Below are 26845 nucleotides of genomic sequence, written 5' to 3'. Positions count from 1 at the left end.
TCTTCCAAAAACATTGCCACGTATGTCCATGGACTGTGTATGGTATTACATTTCAGCTCTATCGAAGTGAATGGGGATAAACTGCAATGCCATGCACAATTTATGGACAGAAGTGGTGATGATTTTCAAGGAAAGTGGTCATGTTGTTCTAATCTCGAGCAGATCCTTTAAATTTTTTGGGTTCCATGAAACAATGTACAGAGAAACTCAAGATGAAGTTGATTGGTTGTGTGCATGTATGCGTAGAATGGAAAGTATCATAAGGCTTTAAGTTTAATTTGTGGTCTGCATTTAATAAATAAAAAAAAAATTTAAGATGATATGCCACTTTATTCCTCAAGTGAGAAAACATCGGGCATATAAACCTAGCCTCTGTTATATAAAGTCATTAAAGCAGATCTGTCAGCAGATACTGCAATACAATTAATATCAGGAGGAAAAATATTTTAATTTAATAAGCATTATATGGCCATTTTGACATATATTTTGTCAGTAAGTACACAAGCCTCATCAGGTCTAATATAGAGCTATGTAATAATGTATTTGGTTTATACATACATTGTGACAGATCCTCTTTAATGAACATACAAACAGATTTTTTTTGTGTTGAGAGGGGCCACTTATTTAAGAGCCTCGTTTATTAGAGGAGAAAAACTAAGGAGAGAATCCCTCATTCTGGAGATCTTGGACTGGGGGGGTCTAATGGGGATTATTTCTCCTTGTGGAGAGTACTAATCCTGGGTAAGGAGACTTGAAGGCCATGCAATGCTCACCTGGGAATTTAAACATGCACAGAGCCTCTTCAGAGAGGAGGACTTGAATTCTAGCGCCACCTATTGGATGTAGCAATTCTAATAGTTAATATCAACCCTTTAATGAGCTTTGCTACAGAGACCTCTTACCCAGCCAAATCAGGTCTCCTGCTTTGCACTGATGAGTGGCAAACAAATGTGTTGTCTGGTTTGGCTTCTCATCATAAGTCATGTGGCAAGGCTTGATAAATGGTCAGTGTTGGCTTTTCGGATTACTACTCCAATAGGCGCTAGAATTCCTACCCTTTTCCTATCAAGAGGCTTTTTGCATATTTAAATTCCAAGAGGAGCGTTGCATGGCCTATCAGTCTCCTTATGCTGGATTGGCTGTCAGTTGAGAAATAGTTAGAATTCCCATTCATTTGTTTTGGAATTCGTACCACCTCTCCATTGAAAGGAATATGTGATATGCCCCCTGGTCTTTATACAACGGGTGAAATTCCTATTGATCACGTCGCCAATTTTCTAAGTAAATATATTTATAAAGGCTATTGACATGAAATTTGCACTCGATTTGGGTAACAACCCATCGAATCCACACAGGCAAAGAAATTAAACCATAGATGTCCATAAATTAAGTTGTGTAAGAATGAGAAATGTCACAGGGAAAAAGTATTGAACACGCTTACTGAAATTTAATTAATACTTTGTAAAAAAACAAAAAAAACAAAACAAACCTTTGTTGATAATGCGATGCCAGCTTCAAGACGCATCTTGTATGGAGAAGCTAGTCGTATGAATTGCTCAGCTGGGGTTTTGGCCCATTCTTCCACACACACACACACTTCAGTTCCTGAAGGTTTCATGGGCTCCTTCAATGAACTTTGAGCTTTAGTTCCTTCTATAAGTTTTCTGTTGGATTCAGGTCTGGTGATTGGTTTGGCCATTCTAGCTGCTTTATTTTCTGTCCACCCTCATTTCATATCATCATCCTGGTAGATGGCAGCAGATTATTTTCAAGAATGCCTCAGTACATTTGTCCATTCATCCTTCCTTCAATCATATGAAGTTTGCCAATGTTGTATGATGAAAATAAAAGCCCAACACCATGATGTTCCCACCTACTGTGAAATCTTCACTGTTGGTATAGTGGTTTTGGCCTCCAAACATGGTGTGTATTATGGCATCCAAAGAGTTCAATTTTGGTCTCACCTGACCAGACTATATTCGACCAGAATTTCACAGACTTGTCTAAATGTTGTTGAGCAAACTTTAAACATGCTTGAACATGCTTTTTGTTTGGCAATGGAGTTTTGCATGTTGAGCCTGCATACAGGCCACGGAGGTTGATTGCAATACTTACTGTTTTCTTTGAAACAATTGTACCTGGTGATTGCAGGTCTTTGTAGGTCTCCACAGGTTGTCCTTGGCTCTTGGACAACTCTTCTGATAATTCTTTTCACTCCCCTTTCTGAAATCTTTGTTGGGAGCACCTGGTCATTGCTGGTTAATGGTGAAATGATGTTACGTATCATGGCCCTAAACAGCAATAGCACAAAAAGAGGACTTGAAAATCCTCCAAAAATTCAGAAAATACAGCAAAAAAGGCAGAGATGATTACCTTTCAGGATGCAGCGGACCCATATAGTTAAGATGGTGGCAACACAGGAGCAAGAATACCAATCACCAGACCTGAATCCAACAGAAAACTTATAGAAGGAACTAAAGCTCAAAGTTCATAGAAGGAGCCCATGAAACCTTCAGGAACTGAAGTGTTTGCTGTATTTTCCGTATCATGGCCCCAACAGTGCTCACTGGAGTCTTGAGTAGTTTAGAAATTCTTCTGTAAGCAATGCCATCAGTAATTTTTGCAACAAAAGGTCTTGAGACAGCTCGCTGGTTTTACCAATCATGGGAAGTTTCCTGTGCTTCACCTTTGTAATGAGACACCTTTTTATAGGCCATCAGTTGAACAAGCTGATATTATTTATCACGAAGTGGCAGGATTGCTTTCTAAATACTGATAGATTTCAACTGGTATTATGACTTTCCATGGCTTTTTGCACCTCTCTTTTTTCATGTGTTCAATTCTTTTCCCCTGTGTCATTGCTCATTATTACACATAACTTAGTTCATGGATATCTATGGTTTGATTTCTTTGCCCGTGCAGATTGGATGGGTTGTTACCGACATCGGAATTTCATGTCAATAGCAACTTTAGAAATATATTTGCTTAGAAAATTGTTGACTTGTTCAATACTTATTTGACCTGATCTCTATATACAATATATACAGATCCCTTTGGTGGATTCCACTTCTATTATACATTTATAGCCTACCCATAATTCAAGCATGCAGCTTGTGTAAGCAAGAAAGCCATCAGTGGCCGTTGCTGTAGCCCGCAGGGATGTGTCATTGGAATGCGGTTTGCTTACAGTGACAATGAACCGATGAACAATAGCTACGACATATTTCAGTAAAGTCTTGTGATAATTCCCCATTACAGCGATACTGATCCTAAACTCACCCAGTAAAAATTTGCTAACAACATTGTCTTGTGTTTGTTTTTGTTTTATTCTTTTTTTTCTTTTTTTTTTTTTTTTTATTCCCCTTTTTTCTATGAATGTGCTTCTACCTTGTGAATAATTGTATGCCTAGAAACAGCCATGGAGTGATTTTGCTGTTCTGAATGGGGGAAAGATAAATGTTGACATTTGGAAGGCAAGTATTTGGTCAGACATTTTAACGTGTAACCTTTCTTTTTTGTTTGCATGGCAGTGGCTGTTACTTTCACAATTACCATTCATAAAGCAGGCGAACTAGAACAAAGCAAGCGCAGGGCTCTTGCTCCAGAGTTCCTACTATGAATCTTACTTTTACTCAATGGTTCATTTTTTTTTGTTCGATGCTTGGCCAAGACTGGTAGATAGATTATCACAACCTCACCAGCATAAAGTGCATGTCCCTATCTGTTAACCAGTCTTCTTATGTATGCTGCTTTTGCTTGGAGGGAAACATGTGCCATATTTACAATGCCTCAATGCAAACCAGGGCTTGTGTGAAGCATATTCATCAAATGGCCTTCTTTATGTCACATGAATGTTATTCCGCTGGGGCTGCTACTTCAGACAATGATAGATTTATCACCGCATGATGAATTACTCACATATAGGAAAATATACACACACTGATCTCTATCTCATGTGGGGCATATATGGCTTTTTTTGATGAATATGCCTCCTTCTGCTTTGCTTCCACACATGGCCCTGTTTTATTTCAGTCCTTACTACTAAATATGGATGACTGTCTTCACCTCCCACTTTCTTCACAGTCATATTGAGCGATTGATGACTACTTGTATTCTAATGTCAAGTGTGTTTATCTGTAGGATTTACATGCCGCCACAGTCAACCCGGATCCAAGTCTGAAGGAGTTTGAGGGAGCTACCTTACGCTACGCTTCTCTAAAATTAAGGCAAGGAATGGATTGACGTATTGTATGCTGAATACTGCAATAAAGCCATTGACTTATTTTACGGATGGAAATGTTTCAGAAAAAGAAAATATGTGACCCTGCTATCAAGAACTCTGAATTTTACACTAGAATTGTTTCTTTTGGGGATAGAGTGTTGGCCGCAAGGATATGTGGTTTACAAAACCAATGTGAGATCCCTCATTGAGACATTTTGAGATGGGGAGACAGAATGTCTCTGGAACACCTCAAAGGGATGGCTTTACAATTACATTGATTTTTAACCCTAAATGTCTATTTAATGTAATAATTTAAACACTATTCTAATATACTGTACTTAAAAAGTCTGTACCCGTCCCTCTAGTGTAACTGCTTTATGTTTTATTTTTACCTACATTTTGATGACATTTTGTTTGGGTTATACCAGTGCTTGCTGGTATACCCAAATGGAACGTCATCAAGTGACATAGGCTGCAGTCACTGCCACAGCCTCCGTCCCCACCCTGAATCGAAGCGTCATCAGTGACCTTCATTTCAGGGGCTGGGCTAGTCCCTGCTCTATTGAGCATGCATTGTCCACTCAGTCTGAGCTCCTTTGTCATTGTACAATATTACTTTTAATGCACAGTGACAGTGCGTTCCCTCACCAACTTTGATAAGAGCAAGAGAGCGCACTGTTGGTGTACATTGTAAGGAGAGAATGAAATGAACAGGAACCAGACCTGCCACTGAAACAATCACTTTCAGGGGCGGGGGTGGTCTCTGCTCGCCGTGTTCTCTCCTTACAGTGCGCACTGACAGTGTGCTCCCTTGCCAACTCATCACTTCAAATTGGAGCCAGTTGAAGGATCGCACTGCCACTGTGCTTTGAAAGAAATATTGCATAGTGACAAGGGAGCTTATACTGATCACATGTCAGAACTGACAACCAACGCATGCTCAGTGACTACAGTCTCTGCCACCTGATGACATCCTGTTTCAGTATCCTAGCATGTACTTGGTTCTCAAATGAAATGTCATCAAAATGGAAGTAGGCTAAAAGAAAATAAAGTAGTTAGAGTAGAGAGGGAATGGTATGTACATTTTAACTGTAAGGTTCACTCTGTAAGGTGCATTTTCACTGCCTGATGATTGTAAACAAGATGATTTTGCAATAATCATACTGTGTAAACAGGCTCCAGTCACCTGACGAATGAGCAAAATACTCGTTCATCAGGTGAGCTGATCTTTTGGCTGGCTCAAAAGATCATCACTCTCTGCAGCACATCATCCTGTGTAAACAAGTCCTGTGCTGACGAGAAAAATGGCAGCCTATGCGCCCTGTAAAATGTATTACTGATTATTCAGTGCGCATCGTAAGCGTGATCAACCTGTGTAAACAGGATTTTAAATGACTACCGATTGACAAATATTTTACATATTTACATCGTTGGACATTTTTAACCTGCAAGATCCTCAATTATAAAAAAAACCCCCTAAATCTTCTGTGAGTTATGCAAGTTACACCGACAAGCCATTTTATACATACAGGTATTGTGAAATAGAGATAAATCTCTGGCAGTCCCATAGACAATAAATGTAGGGGAAGTTGAGCAGGCGCGCCTGCGCTCCAGTCAGACAGGGCTCTGCAGAGGCTCGCTCAGGGGGTCACAAGGGGTTCCTGAATTTGGAATTCCCATCAGTCATTGAGTTATCCCCATCTATAATTTTTGATTCTGAGAATAACCCTTTGTTGTATGCTAGGCGCAAAGTGCAGCTATAACATTGTCCTAACTCACTACTCACAGATCTGTCCCATATTGTTTAACCTCCAGAGTATTTATATTATTGCTTCTTATCGGTTTATTGCTTTATGCCAAGTTACAGCTCGAAAAGTACCAATGAAAAACGCAGACTGGTTCTGTACGTGATTGACATCACATAAAGAAGCCAGAAAACAGTCCACACAGTACAGTTTTTTAGATGTCGTTTTCTTCTTTTTTATTGCGGGGCTGTAGAAGGGGAAAAACAAAATTTATATTTTTATGTATAGTAAATGTTCCTGGTCACTGGTTTGCACTTATACACACATGGCTAAGATTACTGGTACCCTTCAGGTAAATTAAGAAAATCTTGCAATGGTCACTAAAATAACTTTCACATTAAATTTAATGAATATCAACTAAGAAGAATCAGATGTTGCTTTTGAATAGTGGTTCAGCAGAAAAATATAAAAAACTAGTGAAAATGGTCTTGACAAAAATGATGGTACAATTAACTTAATATTCTGTTGCACAACCTTTCTGACGCAATCACTGCAATCAAACGATTCCTGTAAGTGTCAATGAGACTTCTGCCCTAGTCTGCAGGTATTTTAGCCCACTCCTCATGAGCAAGCTGCTGCATCTGTCTCAGGTGTGATGGTGCCCTCTCCAGACTGCAGGTTTCGGCTACTTCCACAGACGTTCAATAGGATATAGATCTGGGTTCATAGAATTCACTTCAGAATAGTCCAATGCTTTCCTCTTAGCCATTCTTGGGTGTTTTAGGCTTTGTGTTTTGGGTCATTATCCTGTTGCAAGACCCATGACGTGTGACTGAGACCAAGATTTCCGACAGGGGGCAGCACATTTCCCTCCAGCATGCCTTGATAGTCAAGATAATTCATTGTACTCTGCACAGATTTAAGTCCCATTCTTACTTTAACAGAAGGGTACCATGAATTTTGTTTGTGTGTGTACTTGGCAAGTGCAGTCCTATAACCATATAAGGCTAGGTTCACACTAGCGTTTGAGTCTGCAGCGTATCGTACGCATGCCAAAACTCGTGTTTACGCAGCGATTTTTATGCGCATCATCTTACGCATGACGGGAAAAAATGCTGCTGTGCATGCGTTTGTATGCGTTTTTCCATTGCGTATGTATGCGTTCCCATAGACAGTAATGCGTTGTTTTTTTTACGCACGCATGCTTGCGCATATTTGACGGACTTTTGACGCCTCAAAAAATGCAACATCTTGCACAAAGCAACGCATGCGTACACAAAAGCATGAGCGTGCATGTCCCTGTGTACACCATGTTAAATATATGTACGCATGACACATGCGGATTGATGCGGAGCAAACGCTGCGCACACAGACGCAAATGTGAAACCAGCCTAACTCCATGTTTATATCAGATTATTGAACACTTGTATAAAAGAATCATGGAAGAATTGTGCAAAGCAGCTGGATACAGTGGCATGTAAAAGTTTGGGCACCCCAGGTCAAAATTACTGATATTGCAAGGTGAAGATGAAATTATCTTGACCTAGGTTTCAGATCTTAATTAGCCTGTTAGTATTATTACTTGTTCACTATCATTGTTAGTAAAGGCCAGGTGATGCAAATTTCCGAGCTGTATAAAAACCCAGCCTCCTCTCACCTTGTGCCAAAAAACAGCAGCCATGGGTTCTTCTAAGCAACTGCCTAGCACTCTGAAAATGGTGGAGGCCCACAAAGCAGGAGAAGGCGACAAGAAGATAACAAAGCATTTTCAAGTTGCCCTTTCCTCAGTTCAAAATGTAATTAAGAAATGGCAGTTAACTGGAACAGTGGAGGTCATGATAAGGTCTGGAAGACCAAGCAACATTTCAGTGAGATCTACTCGTAGGATTGCTAGAGTGTCAAATCAGGACCTACACTTGACTACAAAAGACCTTCAGAAAGAAAGAGCAGACTCTAGAGTTGTGGTACATTGTTCTACTGTTCAGAGACACCTGCACAAATATGGCCTTCAGGAAGGAGTCATCAAAAGAAAACCTTTCTTGTGTCCTCATCATAAAATTCAGCATCAGAAGTATGCAAAAGAACATCTAAATAAGCCTGATGCATTGTGGAAACAAGTCCTGTGGACCGATTAGGTTAAAATAGAACTGTTTGGCTCCAATGATCAAAGGTATGTGTGGAGATAAAGGGCACATAATTTCAGGTAAAGAACATCTCACCAACCATTAAGCATGGGAGTGAAACATGCTTTGGGGTTGTGTTGCAGTCAATGGCACAGGGGATTCAATGAAATTTCAACAAATTCTGGATGCAAACAGAAAACCATTTGTAAAAAAGCTGAAAGTAAAAAGAGGATGGCTTCTACAGATGGATAATGATCCTAAACAAATGTCAAAATCCACAATACACTACCTCAAAAGGCGCAAGCTGGAAGTTTTACAATGGCCCTCACAGTCCCCGGATCCCAACATAATTGAAAATCTGTGGCTAAACTTCAAAATAGAAGTACATGCAAGACGATCCAGGAATCTCAGAGAACTTTCCAAGGAAGAATGGGAGAAAATCCCTCAAACAAGAATTGAAAGACCATTAGAGACAATTTCATCTTCCTTTTGCTTAACTTTTCACAATAACATGGGTTAGGGTTGCCCAAACTTTCACATGCCACTGTAGCTAGTACATTTTTTTTTTTATGATTTTTTTTAATCTTTTTTTAAATCCCTTTTGTTGTAATGCAGTATTTCCACGCTAAACTTACGATCACTTATTGTTTTCTCTAGAAATGGGCCTCAGTCTGATGAAGATGACTCATCCAGCATCAACAGTGACCCTGAAGCCAAGGTTGGTGGTGACCGAACAACTGCTTATTGCACATTGTTATTGTGAATTATTATTGCACATTGCACTTAATGCTTGATTCATCTGAGCTCTAAATGGAGAACAATTGCTTCTAAAATCAATAGAGTAGTAGTATATGCTAGTTATGTGCAAGAAAGAAAGAACAATTTAATTATAAAAAAAAGAAAAGGTAAAACAGCCATACAAACCCAACAACCATGTGCGAGCAAAAAAAAAAAAAGTGCAAGCAAATAATTTAAAAAAAACCCCTCTGAATTGCTACTACAAAGGAGATCCATATTTTCCATGAATTTCTGGAGCCATGTTTCAATTAGAATCACAAAAGCAAAGCTATGTTGCATAGATTTCTCACTTGCTGTTGGACGGTAATTGTTCTTGCGCAACCACTTCTTAATTGCGCCAGTAAAGAAAAATGAAGACTTTAAAAAAGTCTTGATTTCAAATAGTTCTATACTATAATTGTGTATAGCTATGTACTGTATGCAGCTGTGTAGTTTAATTTATGGCTCCATGGTTACAGCGTACAAGCAAGTCTCTTCTGTCTTGACCATACTTATTGCTAGCATACTTTCAGTAGAAGGTTTATGTTATTGGATTATTGGGTTGAATTTGCATTTTGAGAGGTTTGACTTGTAATTTATCATACTTTGTATAAGGAAAAGCTGTGTTGGTGTTCCTACGGTGCCATAGGGTTAGATCTTGAACGAGAGGGCAAGGTATTCGTCTCTTTACTTGGGTGGTTGACTGGAACACATGCTCCTCTAGCCTTAATAAAGGAACATGGTAAAACAGATATACTCTCTTATGTAGAACTGGATTGATATGACTCTTTAGCCATATATGTTTTGGATTCCCACCTCCATTATATATGACTTTAAAATATGTATCTACTCTTACTAAATGAAAACATTGCGGAGCACTCAACATCAAACACCCTCTGAAGCCTTCTCATTGTGTCCTGCTAATACTCCCACAGAATTTGGAGTACTTACTCTACATGTTGTATGCTGTTCATTGTATTAATGTGGATGGATACCCTTTAGCGCAGTGGTTCCCAAACTCCAGTCCTCGCAGACCCCAACAGGTCATGTTTTCAGGATTTCCATAGTGTTACACATGTGAGAGAATTCCTGATGCCTTGATGATACTTCCATCACCTGTGAAATACTAAGGAAATCCTGCAAACATGAAAAGTTGGGGGCCGTGAGGACTGGAGTTTGGGAAACACTGCTTTAGCAGATGCCATTCCTCCAGGGGATTCTATGGGCACAGGACTGCTGTGCCTAGGGGTAAATCCTACTATAGTACAATACCTTATATTATTTTGATTGCTACGATGATGTATGATTTACAGATTTAAAGAATACTAAAGAGAGAATCCCCGTGTAATGACCTTAAGTCCTGCATTGATCACAATATTGTGTGCCAGATTTTTTTTTAATACGGTCTTCAATTTAGACAGAATAAATTTAGGCCATTTAGCCAAAAGATAGGCCCAATTTATCACAGACATGCATGATTTATGTTATATTGGTGCTTCTAAGGGTCCCATTTCACATAGCGTCGCACCAGCGATCCCGACAATGATACGACCTGGTAAGGATCGCCGGTGTGTTGCTACATGGTCGCTAGTAAGCTGCCAAACAGGCAGATCTACTCAACGACGCAGCAATCCGACGGCGATTCGTATAACGACCTCGGCGGTCGTTGGGACCCTGTCACACAGCAGCTTTTCAGACGACTCCCTCCTGCGTCCCTGAGTTCTGCGTTGCCAACGAGGTCGCTCATCGGCATTAAACACAGCGATGCGCGCTGGCCAGCTGGACACCGAGAATGAAAAAATGGCTCAGGTCATTCAAGCACAATCAGCGATATCCGGTGGTGGGGGGGGGGGGGCGGTCGCCGCTATGTGTCACAGATAGCGAGATCGCTGTTGCGTCACAAAATCGGTGACGCTTCAGCGATCTCGCTATGTGAGACGGGGCCTTTAGAGAATGTGCAAATCAAATTGGAAGATTAGATCCATCACCGAAGTCAGAAATCTATTGTCTCTAGACAGAAGCCCTGAGAACTACCTCCAACTTCAATCACTATTCTTTTGATTAGCCATTCTGGCGCAATGTCATTATTAAGTGTGACGCACATGTGATATTGTGCCACATTGGCTTATCAAAGAGTTGTGGGTGCCGATTGGTAGGAGGCAATCTTGAAGTCTCCCATTCAACAGCCACGAATTACCGACTGGCTGCTGTACTGGGTCCTACCAATCTATTTTTTTTTTTTTACAGCTGTTCTACTTCTAGTTGGACATTTTTCCTCTTCATTAGCTTCTCCTACACCAAGTTTTTGTGTCAAAATAATGACACGATCCTTTAAGAAAACTGACTCATTTTACAACCACGCTTAACAAACTGTCTAATAAGACCTAAAATGTGTTTAAAACGCATCTGAACTTTGAGGCATGACAGGTATTCCAGTTTATTAGTGCTTTTTGAGACAGAATTCTTGGAAATTTTGCCTAGTAAATTCTCCCCAGTTTTATTTTTGTGCAGGACGTTCCATCAAAAAGATTTATCAAACGCGACCATCATTAGATTATACTGTGTAGCGAAGTAAGATCATGAGAGCCAAAATGTATTGCAACTTCTTGAGGAATTCCTTATCCTAGATAATGATCCTTTTACACCAGGTTTACAGTTGCGATACATTGACAAAGTTGCCTCGTTATAAAAAATCTGTAGCAAAAGCAAATTTAGATGAAGATGGAGAGTAGTGAGACGCTCAGTTGCTGCTTTCTGCTCATACTACACGGGCTTTTCCTGCCACCTTGTGGCTATAGACATTACTGGTAGGAATGCTGTATTCTCAGCAAGACACCTCATTACATCACCATCTCTACTGCAGCACATAATTAAAGGAACACTGTCATCAGGATTTACCAGTACGTCTGTTGGTCCCACCCCACTCTAGGACCAATACATTTGAACACCTTTCTAAATCCTTGCTTGATCCGTGCTGCATACTTCACAGATGGAAGTTTTAAAATGTTCTGCTTCATATTTAAATGAAGGCTGAATGTCCAATGAGCCCCAGATCTACTTCATAAAATGTTAGAGTTGGAAAGGACCTCCAGGGTCATCGTGTCCAACCCCCTGCTCAGTGCAGGATTCACTAAACCATCTCGGACAGATCTGTCCAGCCTCTGTTTGAAGACTTCCATTGAAGGAGAACTCGCCACCTCTCGTGGCAGCCTGTTCCACTCATTGCTCACCCTCACTAATTTTTCTAATATCTAATCTGTATCTTCTCCCTATCAGTTTCATTTAATTGCTTCTCGTGTTTCCATGTGCAAATGAGAATAATGATGATCCTTCTATACTGTGACATCTCTTCAGATGTTTGTAGACAGCTAAGTCTCTTAGCCTTCTTTTTTGCAAGATAAACATTCCCATATCTTTTAACCATTCCTTGTAGGACATAGTTTGCAGTCTGCTCCCCATCCTGGTAGCTCTTCTCTGAAGTTGCTCCAGTTTTTCAATGTCGTCTTTAAAATTTGGTGCCCAGAACTGGACACAGTATTCCAGATGAGGTCTGACCAAGGAGGAATAGAGGGGGATAATTACTTCATGTGATCTAGACTCTATGCTTCTGTTAATGCAACTCAGAAGTGTCCGATATTTATATCTATACCCAAGCCAATTATTACTTTATAAAGTCTACTTCATCATCCACAGTCGTCTTCAATGCATTTGTGCTGCACGAGTGAGAATCACTACATTTTCCATTGAAATTCCCAATTATGGGCTGAGGCCTAAATACAATTCGGCTTTGGAGAAAATTGTCGAAGATGCAAGATCTTGCATGCTCATCCATCAGGGAAAACCCTAAAATCTGGAGCGGGGAAGGAACTTCATCAGTTTCACAAAAAGTTGTAGCCGTCCTTGCACCGCGTCACCAGCTCCGCACAGATTTGAGCAAATTTTAAAAATTAGTAATTTGAAAGATGCTGCTTTGAATGTTTTATAATGGGGAAAAGAAAGAGTCGAATAACCCCTTTTAGAACTGGAATCACTTCTGCTAAGAGCTAGTGATTGGCAAAGCTGGTATGGTGCCAACTGATATCATAGAGTAGTAGTACATTAAATCAAGGGGAGGACACATGCCAGCTAATGCAAGGTCAGTGATATGTGAGCGTCACGATCTAACATAATTTTACAGATTGCAAATAAATAAACAATATATAATGTTTAGTTGCTAAATAATTTGCCGTACATTGTCATATCAGTCATGTCAGATCACTATCAATTGTGATGTTCTCGTGAAGAAACTCTAGGTTGACAAAGATCTTGTCTTTCCTGCCACCTTGAGCTCCTTAAAACCTTTGTAGAAAAAAAACACTGTAAATCCTAAAAATTTTACTGTATAAATAAAATGGTGATTTTGTAAGACTATTTTATATCGTCCTTCTCTTAAAAAATATCTCCATGTCATCCACATTTGGTCCATTAGATCTTATCATAGTTTCCTATAGAATTTCTGTCTAATGAAATGAAGATAAAAGTCAGTAGTTATAAATGTTCATTGTTCAAAAACATAGCTGAATATTTTTATAGTAGTTTGGCCACTGTTGTTGCACTCGGGCCAAATGCAGGTTCGGACTGGCGCATTGGAGAAGGATCAACTTTATTCTCATTTGCACAAGGAAAGACTAGAAGCAATGGGATGAAACTGAATGGGAGGAGACACAGATTAGATATTAGAAAAAACTTTTTGACAGTTAGAGTGATCAATGAGTGGAACAGGCTGCCACGAGAAGTGGTGAGTTCTCCTTCAATGGAAGTCTTCAAACAGAGGCTGGACAGACATCTGACTGGGATGATTTAGCGAATCCTGCTTTGAGCAGGGGGTTGGACCAGATGGCCCAGGAGGTCCCTTCCAACTCTACGATTCTATGATTCTATGATTCTAGGTAAATCCACCGGTAGGCCACTCCCAAATCCCTTATATGAGCAGTAATTGGTACAATACTCTTGATACACTATGGACAGACAAAGATGGCATCTGAATATTGATTAAACAAACCATCCAGCCTATATTCTATAGAAGCAGAGGTACATTTGTAACAGAGGGTAATGTAATATTTGCCTGTAGCTGAACAGTGGGCCCCCAAAGGCAATGGCACCTCAGCCCGACACTGGCCGAATGCATTCTGTATTGAGTCTTCCATCACTTTCATGGCTTACATGTCACGTAATAGGCAGCTTATTTAAAGCATGGACAAGAGGAAATGAGCAAAGTCATATACAATCGGGGGGTAAGAGGGAGGTAATCTTTAAAAATAAAATCCTATGCCACTATTGTGGTTCCTGCTGATAAATGATGGCATCCTATCCATCGTTCTTGTGACTTAGTAACTGGCCTCTGGTGTGATCACTGAAGTCAGTAGGGACCGCCAGAACTTAGGAACTGGAGTAAGGGGCTTTCAAACGATTAGTAATGTGCTTTCCTTCTTTTATCACGTTTCCTGTTCTTTTGCACACTTTTGAAAAAACCTTGAAACTCCTTTTAACAGTTCCGTTTTATTGCATACCCTGAATTGTTTTTTTTTATTACCTCTGGCTGATTAAGTCATTGCTACGATCCCCATACAATCTACAGGGCAGGATGTCCTGACATTAGGGAAGTCTGTGGCAGTGACTGGGACGCTGCGGTGCTTAAAAATTGGTTGTGTGCAGCCAGGGATTGGCAGCGTGCCACACACCGTATGAAAATCCGCTCCCAGCCACGAAGGGGACTGCAGATAAATAATGCAGCAGCCGCCATGTTTCGGGTTTAAATAAACCAATTTGTCATGGTGTAGAGAAACAAGAGCAGAATCCGGGATTATTTCTGTAATTACACAACTTTTTATAGGGAGGACTAACACTGTAATCAGATACATGGCACTGAAAATCCAGCTGTAGAAATACAGGTAAAGAAAAAGTGGCTGTGAAATCCTACAGAAGCCAAACTAAATCATACCAGGACCATATACACACAGCTTACGTCAGGCGGTCTGCTGTAGATCCAGGACCTCTTGTAGTGTCATCTTTACGTTTTGTTTAGGTCTGCAGGTATACTGTTAGGATGGCCGTAGATAATGTTGGCACCCTACCAGTAAGCGTCTGCTACCATAATGACAGCCTTTGCCCTAAAAAGGAATGAAAGATAGCCTCACCAACTTTGGCAGGATCTTCAAATAACTTCTGTCAATGGCTTCCTTAAAAGAAAAATTCCCGTGTTGACAGAGGCCAACGTAGCGTGCCATCCAGCTGCTCTCCGGTCACTAGAAGGAACAGTTCTCATGTCGACGTCTGTTCTCTTGAGAGTCAGTCACGCAAGATGGATAAAGCTGTACAGTGTGCTAGATACAAGTATGGCGTAATAAAACGGTGTAATTACTACCAGTCCTAATGTCCATGGTAGGGTCTTTCCTCCAGGATAGAAAGGTAGGGTCATGCTGTGTCCCAAAGGGGCTAAAAGGAAGGGTCACATGACCAGGGTGTATACCAGCACCTTAGTATTTTGGGGGGTATCAGTTTATGAGATAAACTAGTATGGCATTATAAGAGGCAGTAGGCAGGGCCTACATAGACAAGTAGGGGGATTAGGGGAGTGCGGAGATTACGTGGTCCTACCTGCTTGGTTGTAGGAGCTGACTGTACAGGATTGCCTGGGTGGTACATGGGCAGTCTGTTGGTGGATCAGCATCCCATCCTCTCCCTCTAAGGTTGATTGAATGTTAGAGGTACTGGAGGTTTAAAGGTTAAATTTTGGATATGTTGCAGCTGATCGGGGAGAAGCATCATGTTATGGCAGGTGGCGGAAACAGGTCTTTGGAAAGACATTTGGTGGTATGGTAAAGGAGGATTGAGGACCCATTTGGTAGCCTTACCGCTTCCATTGTAAGGAGTAAAAAAAATACTCAAGGTCCCTACTGGGCCAAGGTCTTAGAGGGGCAGTTTATGGGGCACCATTCAGCAGGTGGGCTCCCGAATATCGTGGCTCTTAGTTGGAGGCAAAGAGCAGTAGCTGATGGTGCCAGGTTTTAATTGTTGAACTTCCGAAGACCCTTTCCTTATATTCAGGTCAATTGATGATATGTTAAAATAAGTATTAATATTTTTAAAGTGTATTGAGCAAGGCTGTGCCTACTAGACGGGTTCTGGCCGGGAGTATGCATATCTAGATACTTGACCTGCATTCCCGGAGCAGACAGCGACGACTCCTCACTGAGTGACAGCAAACTTTTTATTCTAGACCGGACAACCCCTTTAATGTTGTTCAATAAAGGCTGCTGTGGCTGATTCACACAAGCCCACCGTGTCTGTTATTATTAAACAGGGGGTGGGAAGGAAAAGGGGTGATGCGGGCAGGTGAAGTTAGGCAAAGGACAGCCATTCCTGAGTCAAGGGTCATGCGTCTGATGCCTGAAGAGTTGTGTAAAGAAATTGATTAGAAAATGTATGTATTGGTCAGCAGAAAGGGGTTTGTTTAAATGAATGCTGCACGACCTATGGGCCATGGCACCAAAAGTGGTGACTACATACCTAGTAGTAATGATATAGTTCAGCTGTACAATGTTCAGCGTAGGAGCAATGTGGGTTTGAAAGCCGGAGCACTCCTAAAACTCCAGTCTCACTATGTTGTCTGGATCTCTCCTATGGCTGAGATTGGATGTGCTTTAATACAATCTATCACAGCAGATTAGGAATATTCTTTGGACCTTTGCCTATAATATCAGTCTGGACGTATAGTCCAAAGTTGCCTGCTGTCATTTTGATAAATTTCTCTGCTGCAGATCTAGCAGTGCTCGGAATGCTGAGCTCTGTATAACCCCGCTTACACCACTGATTAGCAGCTTTCTTCTTATACTGTGCATAGGCAGAAAGCTGCCAAATAGTGGTGGGGTTATACAGAGCTCATGAATATGGAGAACTAGATGGCAGCAAGTTTACTAGTCCCCTAGTGATAATCTCCTGCTGATAAAACAGTGATTTTATCAAAACTACAAAGAGCAGCCCATTAAGTAACACATCGATGGAATCGGGGTCTCCACCTACACAAAATGGGAAACCAGCTCACCGCAATATGTCCAAAAAGCAAGGAGTAGCGCTCTGACAGGCGTAGTGTTCAATGGAGAAAAAGAAAGGGTAATTCCAGCTTCTTGTTCGATAAAATATTTTTCCACGTTAAGAAAATGTAAAAAATCCATATGGATGAAAGCAGGGGACAGGAACACAACATGGTGATGCATTTCAAATGCAAATAGCGTTCTTCCTCAAGGCATAATCAGTCGGCTCAGTGATACGTACAGTGAATAATGGTTGTGGCTGTGTTACCTACAGTGAAGCATGGTGTTGGCTCAGTGATACCTACAGTGAAGCATGGCAGTGGCTCGGTGATGCTTTGGGGCTGCTTTGCCTCCTCTAGCAGTGGAAACCTGCAGCATGTGGATTCAATCAAGTGTCATGAAATCCTAGCAGTAAATGTGATGCCTTCTGTGAAGAAGCTGGGGCATCATTGGACTTTCCAACAGGACAAGGATCCCAAGCATACCTCACAGTCCACCAAATGTTTGGTTTCAGAAGATTAGCAGGTCATAACAGGCATAGGTCCTCTACTATGTGGATGATTGTCATGAAGGGATGTCACATAATTCTGTGATTGTCATTAAATGGGGCATTATATGATTAATTCGGAAAAAACTCTTATTACAATACTGTAAATTGTTTGATTGGTTTATTCCAAGCAACAGAAAGTTTATAAATTGTACTAATAAACCTGCTTTACAACGTGAATAATTTTGATTGCAATTTTATATATATAGTAAAAAAAAAAAATTTTGCTATTGTACTGCAGATCCCTTTTCAAGAATTTGCAGTTTTTTGAGCGTCAGTAAAACACATAAAGAAGCCACTGGAGGGCAGTATTGCGCTGAATATTTTTGTATAATATAACAAAGTTCATTTTCATTATATGGCAGGTTTACATAGGCAGTTTACATTGTTTATCCAGAATTATCTTTTTTTTTAAGAGCACTTTACTGTTTACCCCTGGTCATCTAGATAAATGGTTTTGTTATAAAAATAAAGTTGTAGTTAAATGATTAAAAAAAAAATACATTTTTTTTCACTGTCCTTTAGCCTTATGACATTGTTGAAGAGGACATTAAAGGGTTATTTCCAACTGGACAGGTTATCACCTACATACAGGATAAGTGATAATTTGCTGATCTCTGACATGTCGGCCGCTAGGACCAATACTAAAAGCGAGGCTCTAATATGCAGCAGTGTCGGTGACTGAAGCTTGGACGCACATTCGTCACATGGCTTAATAGGGTCATAGAGCCCTAAAAAATGTTTCTTTAGTGAATCTTGTCTATCCATTTATACTTTGAAATCCTAATTGATCTGTTGTGAGGCAGAACCACCCAACGTAAATGAATCGGCCAAAGAATGGACGTTAGTACTGATGGTAGATTAGGAGTAGAACACATGTAAGGGCGGCAGATGCATATCCTTGGTACTCAGCAAGGCGGATGCCCATGAATGTTCCCTGTAAGCCCCACTGTTTCCTGATGGAGTGACTGATGACATTGTTCAGAATTGATGCCAGTTATAGGTGATATCATTTAGAGCATAGGGTCGGGGTGCCAGGCGCCGGTACTTTGATTTTTGCCACTTCTTTTATCTCCTTCTTCATGCTGACCTCCAGACAAATGGGGTTCATTTGCAGTTTGCAACTATCTAATCACATCCAAGTCCAAATAGGAGATGTACACATAAAGCAATAGGTAAAAGGTTGCTCAGAATTAAAAAAAAAAAAAAAAAAACACAATTTTTTTTTGTTGCGCAACCTTCGTCATAGTTCACATGTATTAAGGCAGCGATTTTCATTCAAACCAATGGGGCTGAGATTCAATAACTAAAGACCATGGACAATGTGGAGATATCCTGGGAAAGTTTTTTTTTTTTTTTGGTTGGTTGGTTTTTGTGTTTTTTCTCCTGAGCAAGCCCTTTAAATGGACGACAAAGTACGGTATTAATTTCCCTGATCTGTTGACTAGATATTGGTTATGTTGCTTTTTGTTGATTTATGTTCGTACATAGGGATCTTCTCAGCTGCTTCCAAGAAATGCTGAGTACTCCACACCATGTCTGCTTCTAGAACGATGTGGTCTCTATCTTAATATTTTGTAGAAGCCATGCAATGCTAATTTATAATTCCAGTGGCCCCGTCCCGCTTTCCAGAGGACAGGCTGCAGAATAAGACAATGTTTTTGCTTAATTTTCGTTTCCTTTGTTTTTGTGCCGTATTTCGTTATCACCGCTGCGGCAGCTGTCGGAGACTGGTCTGTTTTCCGTCTGTCTGTTGGGATACCCAGGAACAGTTTCACCGGGCACTTTAATTTTTCATATGTTCTTTTAGTGGATAAATAATACAGTAACATTTCATTCAGTCAACCATGCAAACTATACTACCACTGAAACCTTAATTATAATGTAAGGTAGCGCATATTGTTAGTGTTGGGGGACACTCACTTGGCAGCAGATTAATAGGGTCAGGCCCAGGCTTTTCCACATATACAGTCCATTTTGGTTTATTCAAACATCATAAACCGCTGTAGGCCATGTTACACTTCACAGGCTTAACACATAGTCCAGGGTAAATACAGGTTATGGCTTTTCCTTGCAGTCCCTAAACACGCTGGACCTCTCTGTCCAGTGATCATGGGTGACCGCGCGCCAAACAGTTCATTAACGTTCGTAGAACCTCACAAGCGCCAACAGTTATTTCCTCCTGTCCGGGGTTACCTCTTAGGAGCTCCAGATGCCGACTCTTTGGTAGTCCTCGCTCTCAGGGAAGCTGCCGAACTGGGATCACCGTTCCGGATAGCGCCTTGCTCACCAGGCCACCTGACAGTCCAGATCCACAGACGGACGGTAGCTCCCCCAATGCAGTGCCGTCACTGACTCTGCAAACACACTTGCCCTGTCTGTGTGCTATTCAGGATGTCCGTCCCCACTTTGGAACCGTCCAACACACAGGCCTCACCGGGTGCTATTCAGGGATCCAACCCTCCTCCCAGGGTCTCCCAACACACCGGCCACCAGGTCCAGTGCCTCAGCGGGTGCTATTTGGGACGTCTGTCCCCTCAAACACTCACGCCTCACCAGGTCCAAGGTCGCAGCACGTGCTCCAGAGATCCGATCCTTCTCCCAACACTGTCCCTCCAGGACCTTGCACCCTGAACCATCCAGGTACACACTCTCCCTCCATGTGACCAGACCTCAGGCACATTATACGGTACATAACCACACCCACAGGTGAGGTATGGATCACATGGTCATGACCTCATTACAGGTCCTATCCAACACACACATACAGGTTTTACATTGGGCGTTCAGACACATGCCCCTGGGTGTGTTTGTAGGTGACTGGTCCCACCCACCAAGTCACCTGGAAGCTTCCCTGATACACAGTAACAAATGCTCAGCAGTACCTCTGCTGATCAATACACCTTCCAGCTTCTATCACAAGGCACCCACCCTTGTGATACATATCGGCCATTTACAATCCTGCCGTTCACCATTTCCCTATCACAATAAAGGAAACGCCTGCATGCATGTCATGGGAAGCCCATACAGCGCCCCCTAGCTTTCACAGGGGTCACTGCATCACATTAATAATAACTTTCCGGTGAGCTGAGGAAGAGGGAATCAGAGTAGGAAATGTCATCTGATTAGCGAGCCAGGAATAAGAATTAGATTATAAGTTGTTTTGCATTATAGTTGTACACAGAACATTAGAATAACACATATGTATGCAAATTTCTGGAATTAATAGTAGGGGCTCAGTGTATTAGCATCTCTTGCTATGGAGGACCCAACATTTCTGTGCATTACATGACCTTGATATTTAAATGTAATGCTTGCATTCTCCTGCGGAAGCGCTGCAGGGAAATTGAACACTTGCTGTTATGTTGCCTCACTGATTGCAGATGATCGATGAGGCTCTCACAAGCAGTACTCCCTGTGATCAGCTTATTTTCCAAAGACCTTTCAGAACAAAGGGAATTGTCCAAAACCAAAGACCTATTATATATTTGGGCAACCGCTAGACTTTTACTAGTAATGAAAATATTGATGCCATAGACAAAGACCACTCCGGGGAGAGAATAGCCCAGTTTCTGAAGATTACTGCATATGCAGTCAGTTTAATCTCTCCTGCAGATGTAGAATATTTTCCCAAGAGTATATATCATGCATTTTTAATTTTACTCATTTTAGAAATTGAGGTCTGGGTTCACTTATTTTCACATGAATGCAAAGCACCGTGCTCTGCATCAGCCACCTATCATATCTATGTCTGAGATCTAGACAGTCTCACCACTCTGAAACCTTCCCTTTATCCTGTGTTAATGTACGGTACGGTTTCTCTCTTGACACCGTTTTTTTTAGTAAATCCTTTTTTCTTAAAAAAAAACAACAACTTTTGAGCATTTTTTTTCTTCACTACATTGTCCTGTGCTTCTATTCTTGTTTGTGGAAATACATTAATAAATCGGCACTGGGCGTTTCCATTGTCTGTCAATGGGTGTGTCTCTATACTGTTTATCCAATCAGCAGTGGCGTTGTAGCAGTGTATCGGGGCACGCCCTATTGATGACAAAAATGGTGACAATTTCTTAATATCTTTCCAGAAGAAATAACGAGGAACGGTACAAAGCAGAGATCTAGAGAAAGTGGCTCCAGCTGACAGTTCTTGCTTAAAAGGGACCTTTCATCAAGTCAACAGTGGACAGCTTTTGGGGTTTTATTTTTCTCTCGCTGGTCCCCTGAATTTTTTTTGTAAATCGGTTCCAGAGGTGGGCCTTTATATTTCGCGCCAATTTTTAGGCTCTTTTCAATGGGTCGTGGCTTAAATGTTTCTCTGGGGCTGTCTTTAGATTGCTCTTTAGTATTACCCTGTAAGTCACACCCACTTGGTAAAGAACATAAAAATGTGCAGCAAATAATCAGGCCCTTATTTGTGAGACTGTATATCATATTTGCAAAAAAAACTGAATACTCGGGAAACTGCAGGAATAAAATAAGAGCGAAGACTGGCCACTTTTGACCTGGTGACTGGCCTTCTGTAACTATCCCTGCATATTACTGAGCGGTTGGCAGGAGCGTGCTCAATGTGCAATTAAGAAATGATTTATCTTCTTGATGATAATGATGGGGAGAATTTTATGTAAAAGACCCTTTTGTTCACTGTACAATGTGTTTTCTCCAACAGTGCTTTGCCGTCCGTTCTTTGGGCTGGGTAGAAATGGCAGAAGAGGACCTGGCTCCAGGGAAAAGCAGCGTTGCAGTCAACAACTGCATTAGACAACTGTCATACAGCAAGAACGACATAAGAGACACGGTTGGCATTTGGGGAGAGGTAAGCTTTTATCTCTCACCATGCAATAGATGTCCACTCCATTGGCTATAGTGAATGGTCTTTACCACGAGCTGATGTGTGTAATGTGATCCCTCAGTGAGTATGAGACCTATGGCCACTGTCATTCTAGATAAATGTAGTGATATTTCATTGGAAAGTTAATCCCATATATATATTAAGTGCACCCAGTATTTTCAACAGGTTTTGACATTTAATGTTTAGGGAGATCGTTATTGGAGACATTGTATTATGATGCCCAATCACTTTGTTTCTGCAGGAGAAGTGCAGCCAGGGAATCCCGGCAGCACCTAACCCTCCCTATTGCAATCACATTCATGAAGTCACTATAGCTGACACATGGTCACAGGCAGCAGAGGCCTCTTGTGCAAGAACTGCATACGGGCCTCCTCTTATCCGGTAGATCATCATAAGGGGTATAATTATCTCTCTCTAACTTGGACATTTATTAACTTAAACCCTTATGTGCGATCTAAGTGTAGGAAACTGCTATAAAGCGTAGTCGTCATTTTAATTTTTATATCATAAATCAATAGTACACATGAAAATGTAAAATGTCGAAAAGCAGTAGGAAACAAATGACCTGGGGAGGAGTAGATAAATCAAAGGTATAAATCAAGTGCAAAAGGGGAGAACCCCACTAGATATCTCTCGCTAAAGGGGAGAACCCCACTAGATATCTCTCACTAAAGGGGAGGACCCCGCTAGATATCTCACTAAAGGGGAGAACCCCCACTAGATATCTCTCACTAAAGGGGAGAACCCCGCTAGATATCACTCACTAAAGGGGAGAACCCCGCTAGATATCTCTCACTAAAGGGGAGAACCCCACTAGATATCGCTCACTAAAGGGGAGAACCCCACTAGATATCGCTCACTAAAGGGGAGAACCCCACTAGATATCACTCACTAAAGGGGAGAACCCCGCTAGATATCTCTCACTAAAGGGGAGAACCCCGCTAGATATCTCTCTCTAAAGGGGAGAACCCCGCTAGATATCTCTCACTAAAGGGGAGAACCCCGCTAGATATCTCTCTCTAAAGGGGAGAACCCCGCTAGATATCTCTCTCTAAAGGGGAGAACCCCGCTAGATATCTCTCTCTAAAGGGGAGAACCCCGCTAGATATCTCTCTCTAAAGGGGAGAACCCCGCTAGATATCTCTCACTAAAGGGGAGAACCCCACTAGATATCTCTCACTAAAGGGGAGAACCACACTAGATATCTCTCACTAAAGGGGAGAACCCCGCTAGATATCTCTCTCTAAAGGGGAGAACCCCGCTAGATATCTCTCACTAAAGGGGAGAGCCCCGCCAGATATCTCTCTCTAAAGGGGAGAACCCCACTAGATATCTCTCTCTAAAGGGGAGAACCCCACTAGATATCTCTCTCTAAAGGGGAGAACCCCACTAGATATCTCTCTCTAAAGGGGAGAACCCCACTAGATATCTCTCTCTAAAGGGGAGAGAGCCCCACTAGATATCACTCACTAACAGACCATAAAACTTAACTGTTATTTTGTGTCTAAATAAATTAGGGTATAGAGAGTGAATGGCTAAAAGAGTTTGCCTCTAGTTTGCTAGTATTGTGCATATATATTGAGCTATTGATTGTAAATGTCAATCGATAGCATCCCGGGGTGCCATCATTAATAAGCTAAACAGGACATTCATATTAAAATAGCAAGTCACCTCTACATGTTTCGCCGTATACACCACGGCGTCATCAGGGGAAGGGACACAAGCCACCTATTCAATGAAGACAGACTTTTCCATTACTGAGTTATGAGATGACAGGTTGGCTCTTTTAAGATCTTAAAGAGAGGAAGTGGAGGCCGGCATAGATATTCTGCTGCACGTCTTCCTGAATCGACAGGTATAGTTATCCATAAAACTTTGAGTAGAGATGAGTGAACCTGAGTGGAGTGAATTTCTCCTGGAAGTCCATTTTACAGGTCGCAAGGAGAGAGAGATTTCTATGGGGTTCAGGTTCAAGTTCGGGTACAGTTCTGGACTAACGTTTGGTCAAACCACATGAGCCCGAACTTCAACAGGTCTGCTCAACCCTAATTGTGAACACTGTCTATCTCCTTTCTTAGTAATGGGAAAATCTGTGTTCACTGAAGACAAATTTTATCCGTGAATTGAGACATCTGAGAATGAATTACACTGCAAGATGAGAAAGAAGCAGATTTCTCTGATATATATTAAAAAATGTTTGACTTTCATGTGTACTTATTAATTTGTGAAATAAAAATGAAAGCAATGGCTACTCATTAAGTTGACAGTGGATCCCTCACTTATCGGTTCCCTATGCTGGTACATAGGTTGGACCGGTAGGATGTCTGCCGCTGTGGTCAAGCAAGATAAAGGATGGGAACTATCACATGAAAAAGTGACATTCCTATTTACATTTTGAGATGTAGAACGTATAGCTTGACTATTTCCTGCAAGTTGGTTCTTGAGTAATTAAAGTTAAATGAGTACTTACTCTATTATCTGCTTTTCATTTTTTTTTTTTATTGAAAAGCGTTACAAATTAATCCATATTGTTTTATGACTGGTCCATAAACAATATCCAAAAGAAATAGAGCTTGCGTAGATTGCAAAGTTACACTAACCGTCCTCCTTATCCTTACATAAACTAGACACACTGTCATGAAATATTGATGATGTGCTACGGGCTGGCCTCTCCATGTAGCGCACGTCTGAGACTTCAAAGAGATGCAACTAATGTTGAGTTGTAACCACACATCTAGGTCACTTAATATATTACATTGCCGAACAGTGGAACATAATATAAAGTAAAAGCAAAAATGTAAAGTTAATTTAGTTATAAATGTATAATATTTGCCCCTGGCTAAAGCCTCAATACAATTGTTATCATGGAAAAATTACAGGTGTGAAAAAATAAATTACCGCTTATGGCACGTTGACATAATAGTTTGTCAAGGCCCTCGGGTCGTTAGTGCACTTTCACATGCTTAAAATAATTAAGGTGATTGCTCAAGCGCTGACACTGTAAGATATTGGAAGAAATAACCCTCTCAGTGCTGCAATCAAGCATAATTGTGCCCCTGTAGGTGACGGTGACCCTCATGTAGCCATGATGGCCAGTGCGCATAGTTTGCTTTGGTTTACCTGTTTAAATAGGCATTCAAATGACGCTGATCGGTAAAAGTTTACCGATCAGTGGTCATATCATGTCGCTGGTTGGTTTACGTGGGTAAACGGATTTTAGAAATCAATTGACACCTGCACAAAGAGTTCAGATACTTGAGGAGATTCTATGTGTTTTAAAGTACCAGGACACAGGTTATAATATTGTCAACCAGTGGTATAGGGTGCTCAATGTTTTACATAAGGTTCCCCCCTCTGGTCCTCCCAGTTGTAGGTGTGAAGAGCTTGATGATTCCATTTTACACATCTTTCGGTCCTGCCAAAGCTCCAACACTTTTGGTCTGAGGTGGTGGAGATTGCGAGCCAACAGGTCTCTGTGTCTGTCTAGACCCGATGCTCTTTTTGCTCATTAACAAGCCAGGTGCAGTGAAAACTTGTATCCCACTTGCAGTTGCATGGAGATAATGTGAACCCTCAATGGTGGTTATGTGGTTTTCTAAAATAAATGGCTTCATGTGGAAGGAGGATGCAACTGCTTCAATTAAAATCAGTATAGATAACTTTTAGAAAACATCACTGGATAAGAATCATCTAATCTGAAGATTACTAATCCGCACTTTAGGGATTATCTAATGCACACCTATTTATGTTTCACCCTTTCATATTTCTCCATTTCCATTCCCTTTCCCCCACACATACACACACCTTCCCTTTTTCTTTTTACTTTTTTCTTGTTCCTTTCTGTTGGTTTGAGAATGGAAAAAGTAGTGGAATACTCAGCCTTATAGATAAATATCCATGTTCGTGTGTATGTGTGTGTATATATGTATGTATGTGTGTATATATATATATATATATATATATATATATATATATATATATATATACAGTCATGGCCAAAAGTATTGACACCCCTGCAATTCTGTCAGATAATACTCAGTTTCTTCCTGAAAATGATTGCAAACACAAATTCTTTGGTATTATTATCTTCATTTAATTTGTCTTAAATGAAAAAACACAAAAATAATTGTCCTAAAGCCAAATTGGATATAATTCCACACCAAACTTAAAAAAGAGGGTGGACAAAAGTATTGGCACTGTTCGAAAAATCATGTGATGCTTCTCTAATTTGTGTAATTAACAGCACCTGTAACTTACCTGTGGCACCTAACAGGTGTTGGCAATAACTAAATCACACTTGCAGCCAGTTAACATGGATTAAAGTTGACTCAACCTCTGTCCTGTGTCCTTGTGTGTACCACATTGAGCATGGAGAAAAGAAAGAAGACCAAAGAACTGTCTGAGGACTTGAGAAACCAAATTGTGAGGAAGCATGAGCAATCTCAGGGCTACAAGTCCATCTCCAAAGACCTGAATGTTCCTGTGTCTACCGTGCGCAGTGTCATCAAGA

The 26845-nt window shown here is 40.9% G+C and overlaps 1 protein-coding gene across 12 annotated transcripts in view; it reads left to right on the top strand.

The window, feature by feature from the left end:
* Window positions 1-26845, top strand: part of APBB2 (amyloid beta precursor protein binding family B member 2) — a 432059-nt gene that overhangs the window by 298262 nt on the left and 106952 nt on the right. For 9 of the 12 annotated variants that reach the window (XR_012227058.1, XM_073561132.1, XM_073561128.1 and 6 more), the window contains 4 exons: window positions 3411-3473; window positions 4141-4226; window positions 8748-8808; window positions 22153-22299. Coding sequence is in view for 11 of the 12 variants with exons in the window: in XM_073561132.1 (XP_073417233.1) it covers window positions 3411-3473; window positions 4141-4226; window positions 8748-8808; window positions 22153-22299 (357 nt within the window). In the remaining variant the exon portion in view is untranslated. The remainder of the gene's footprint in view (window positions 1-3410; window positions 3474-4140; window positions 4227-8747; window positions 8809-22152; window positions 22300-26845) is intronic. The other 3 variants (XM_073561136.1, XM_073561135.1, XM_073561134.1) reach the window with 1 other exon arrangement.

The sequence above is a fragment of the Dendrobates tinctorius genome, unplaced genomic scaffold (genome assembly GCF_039654945.1).
Source record: "Dendrobates tinctorius isolate UK_male_01 unplaced genomic scaffold, ASM3965494v1 ptg000314l, whole genome shotgun sequence".
Taxonomy (NCBI): Eukaryota; Metazoa; Chordata; class Amphibia; order Anura; family Dendrobatidae; genus Dendrobates; species Dendrobates tinctorius.
This window is presented reverse-complemented; position numbering and strand designations above follow the sequence as displayed.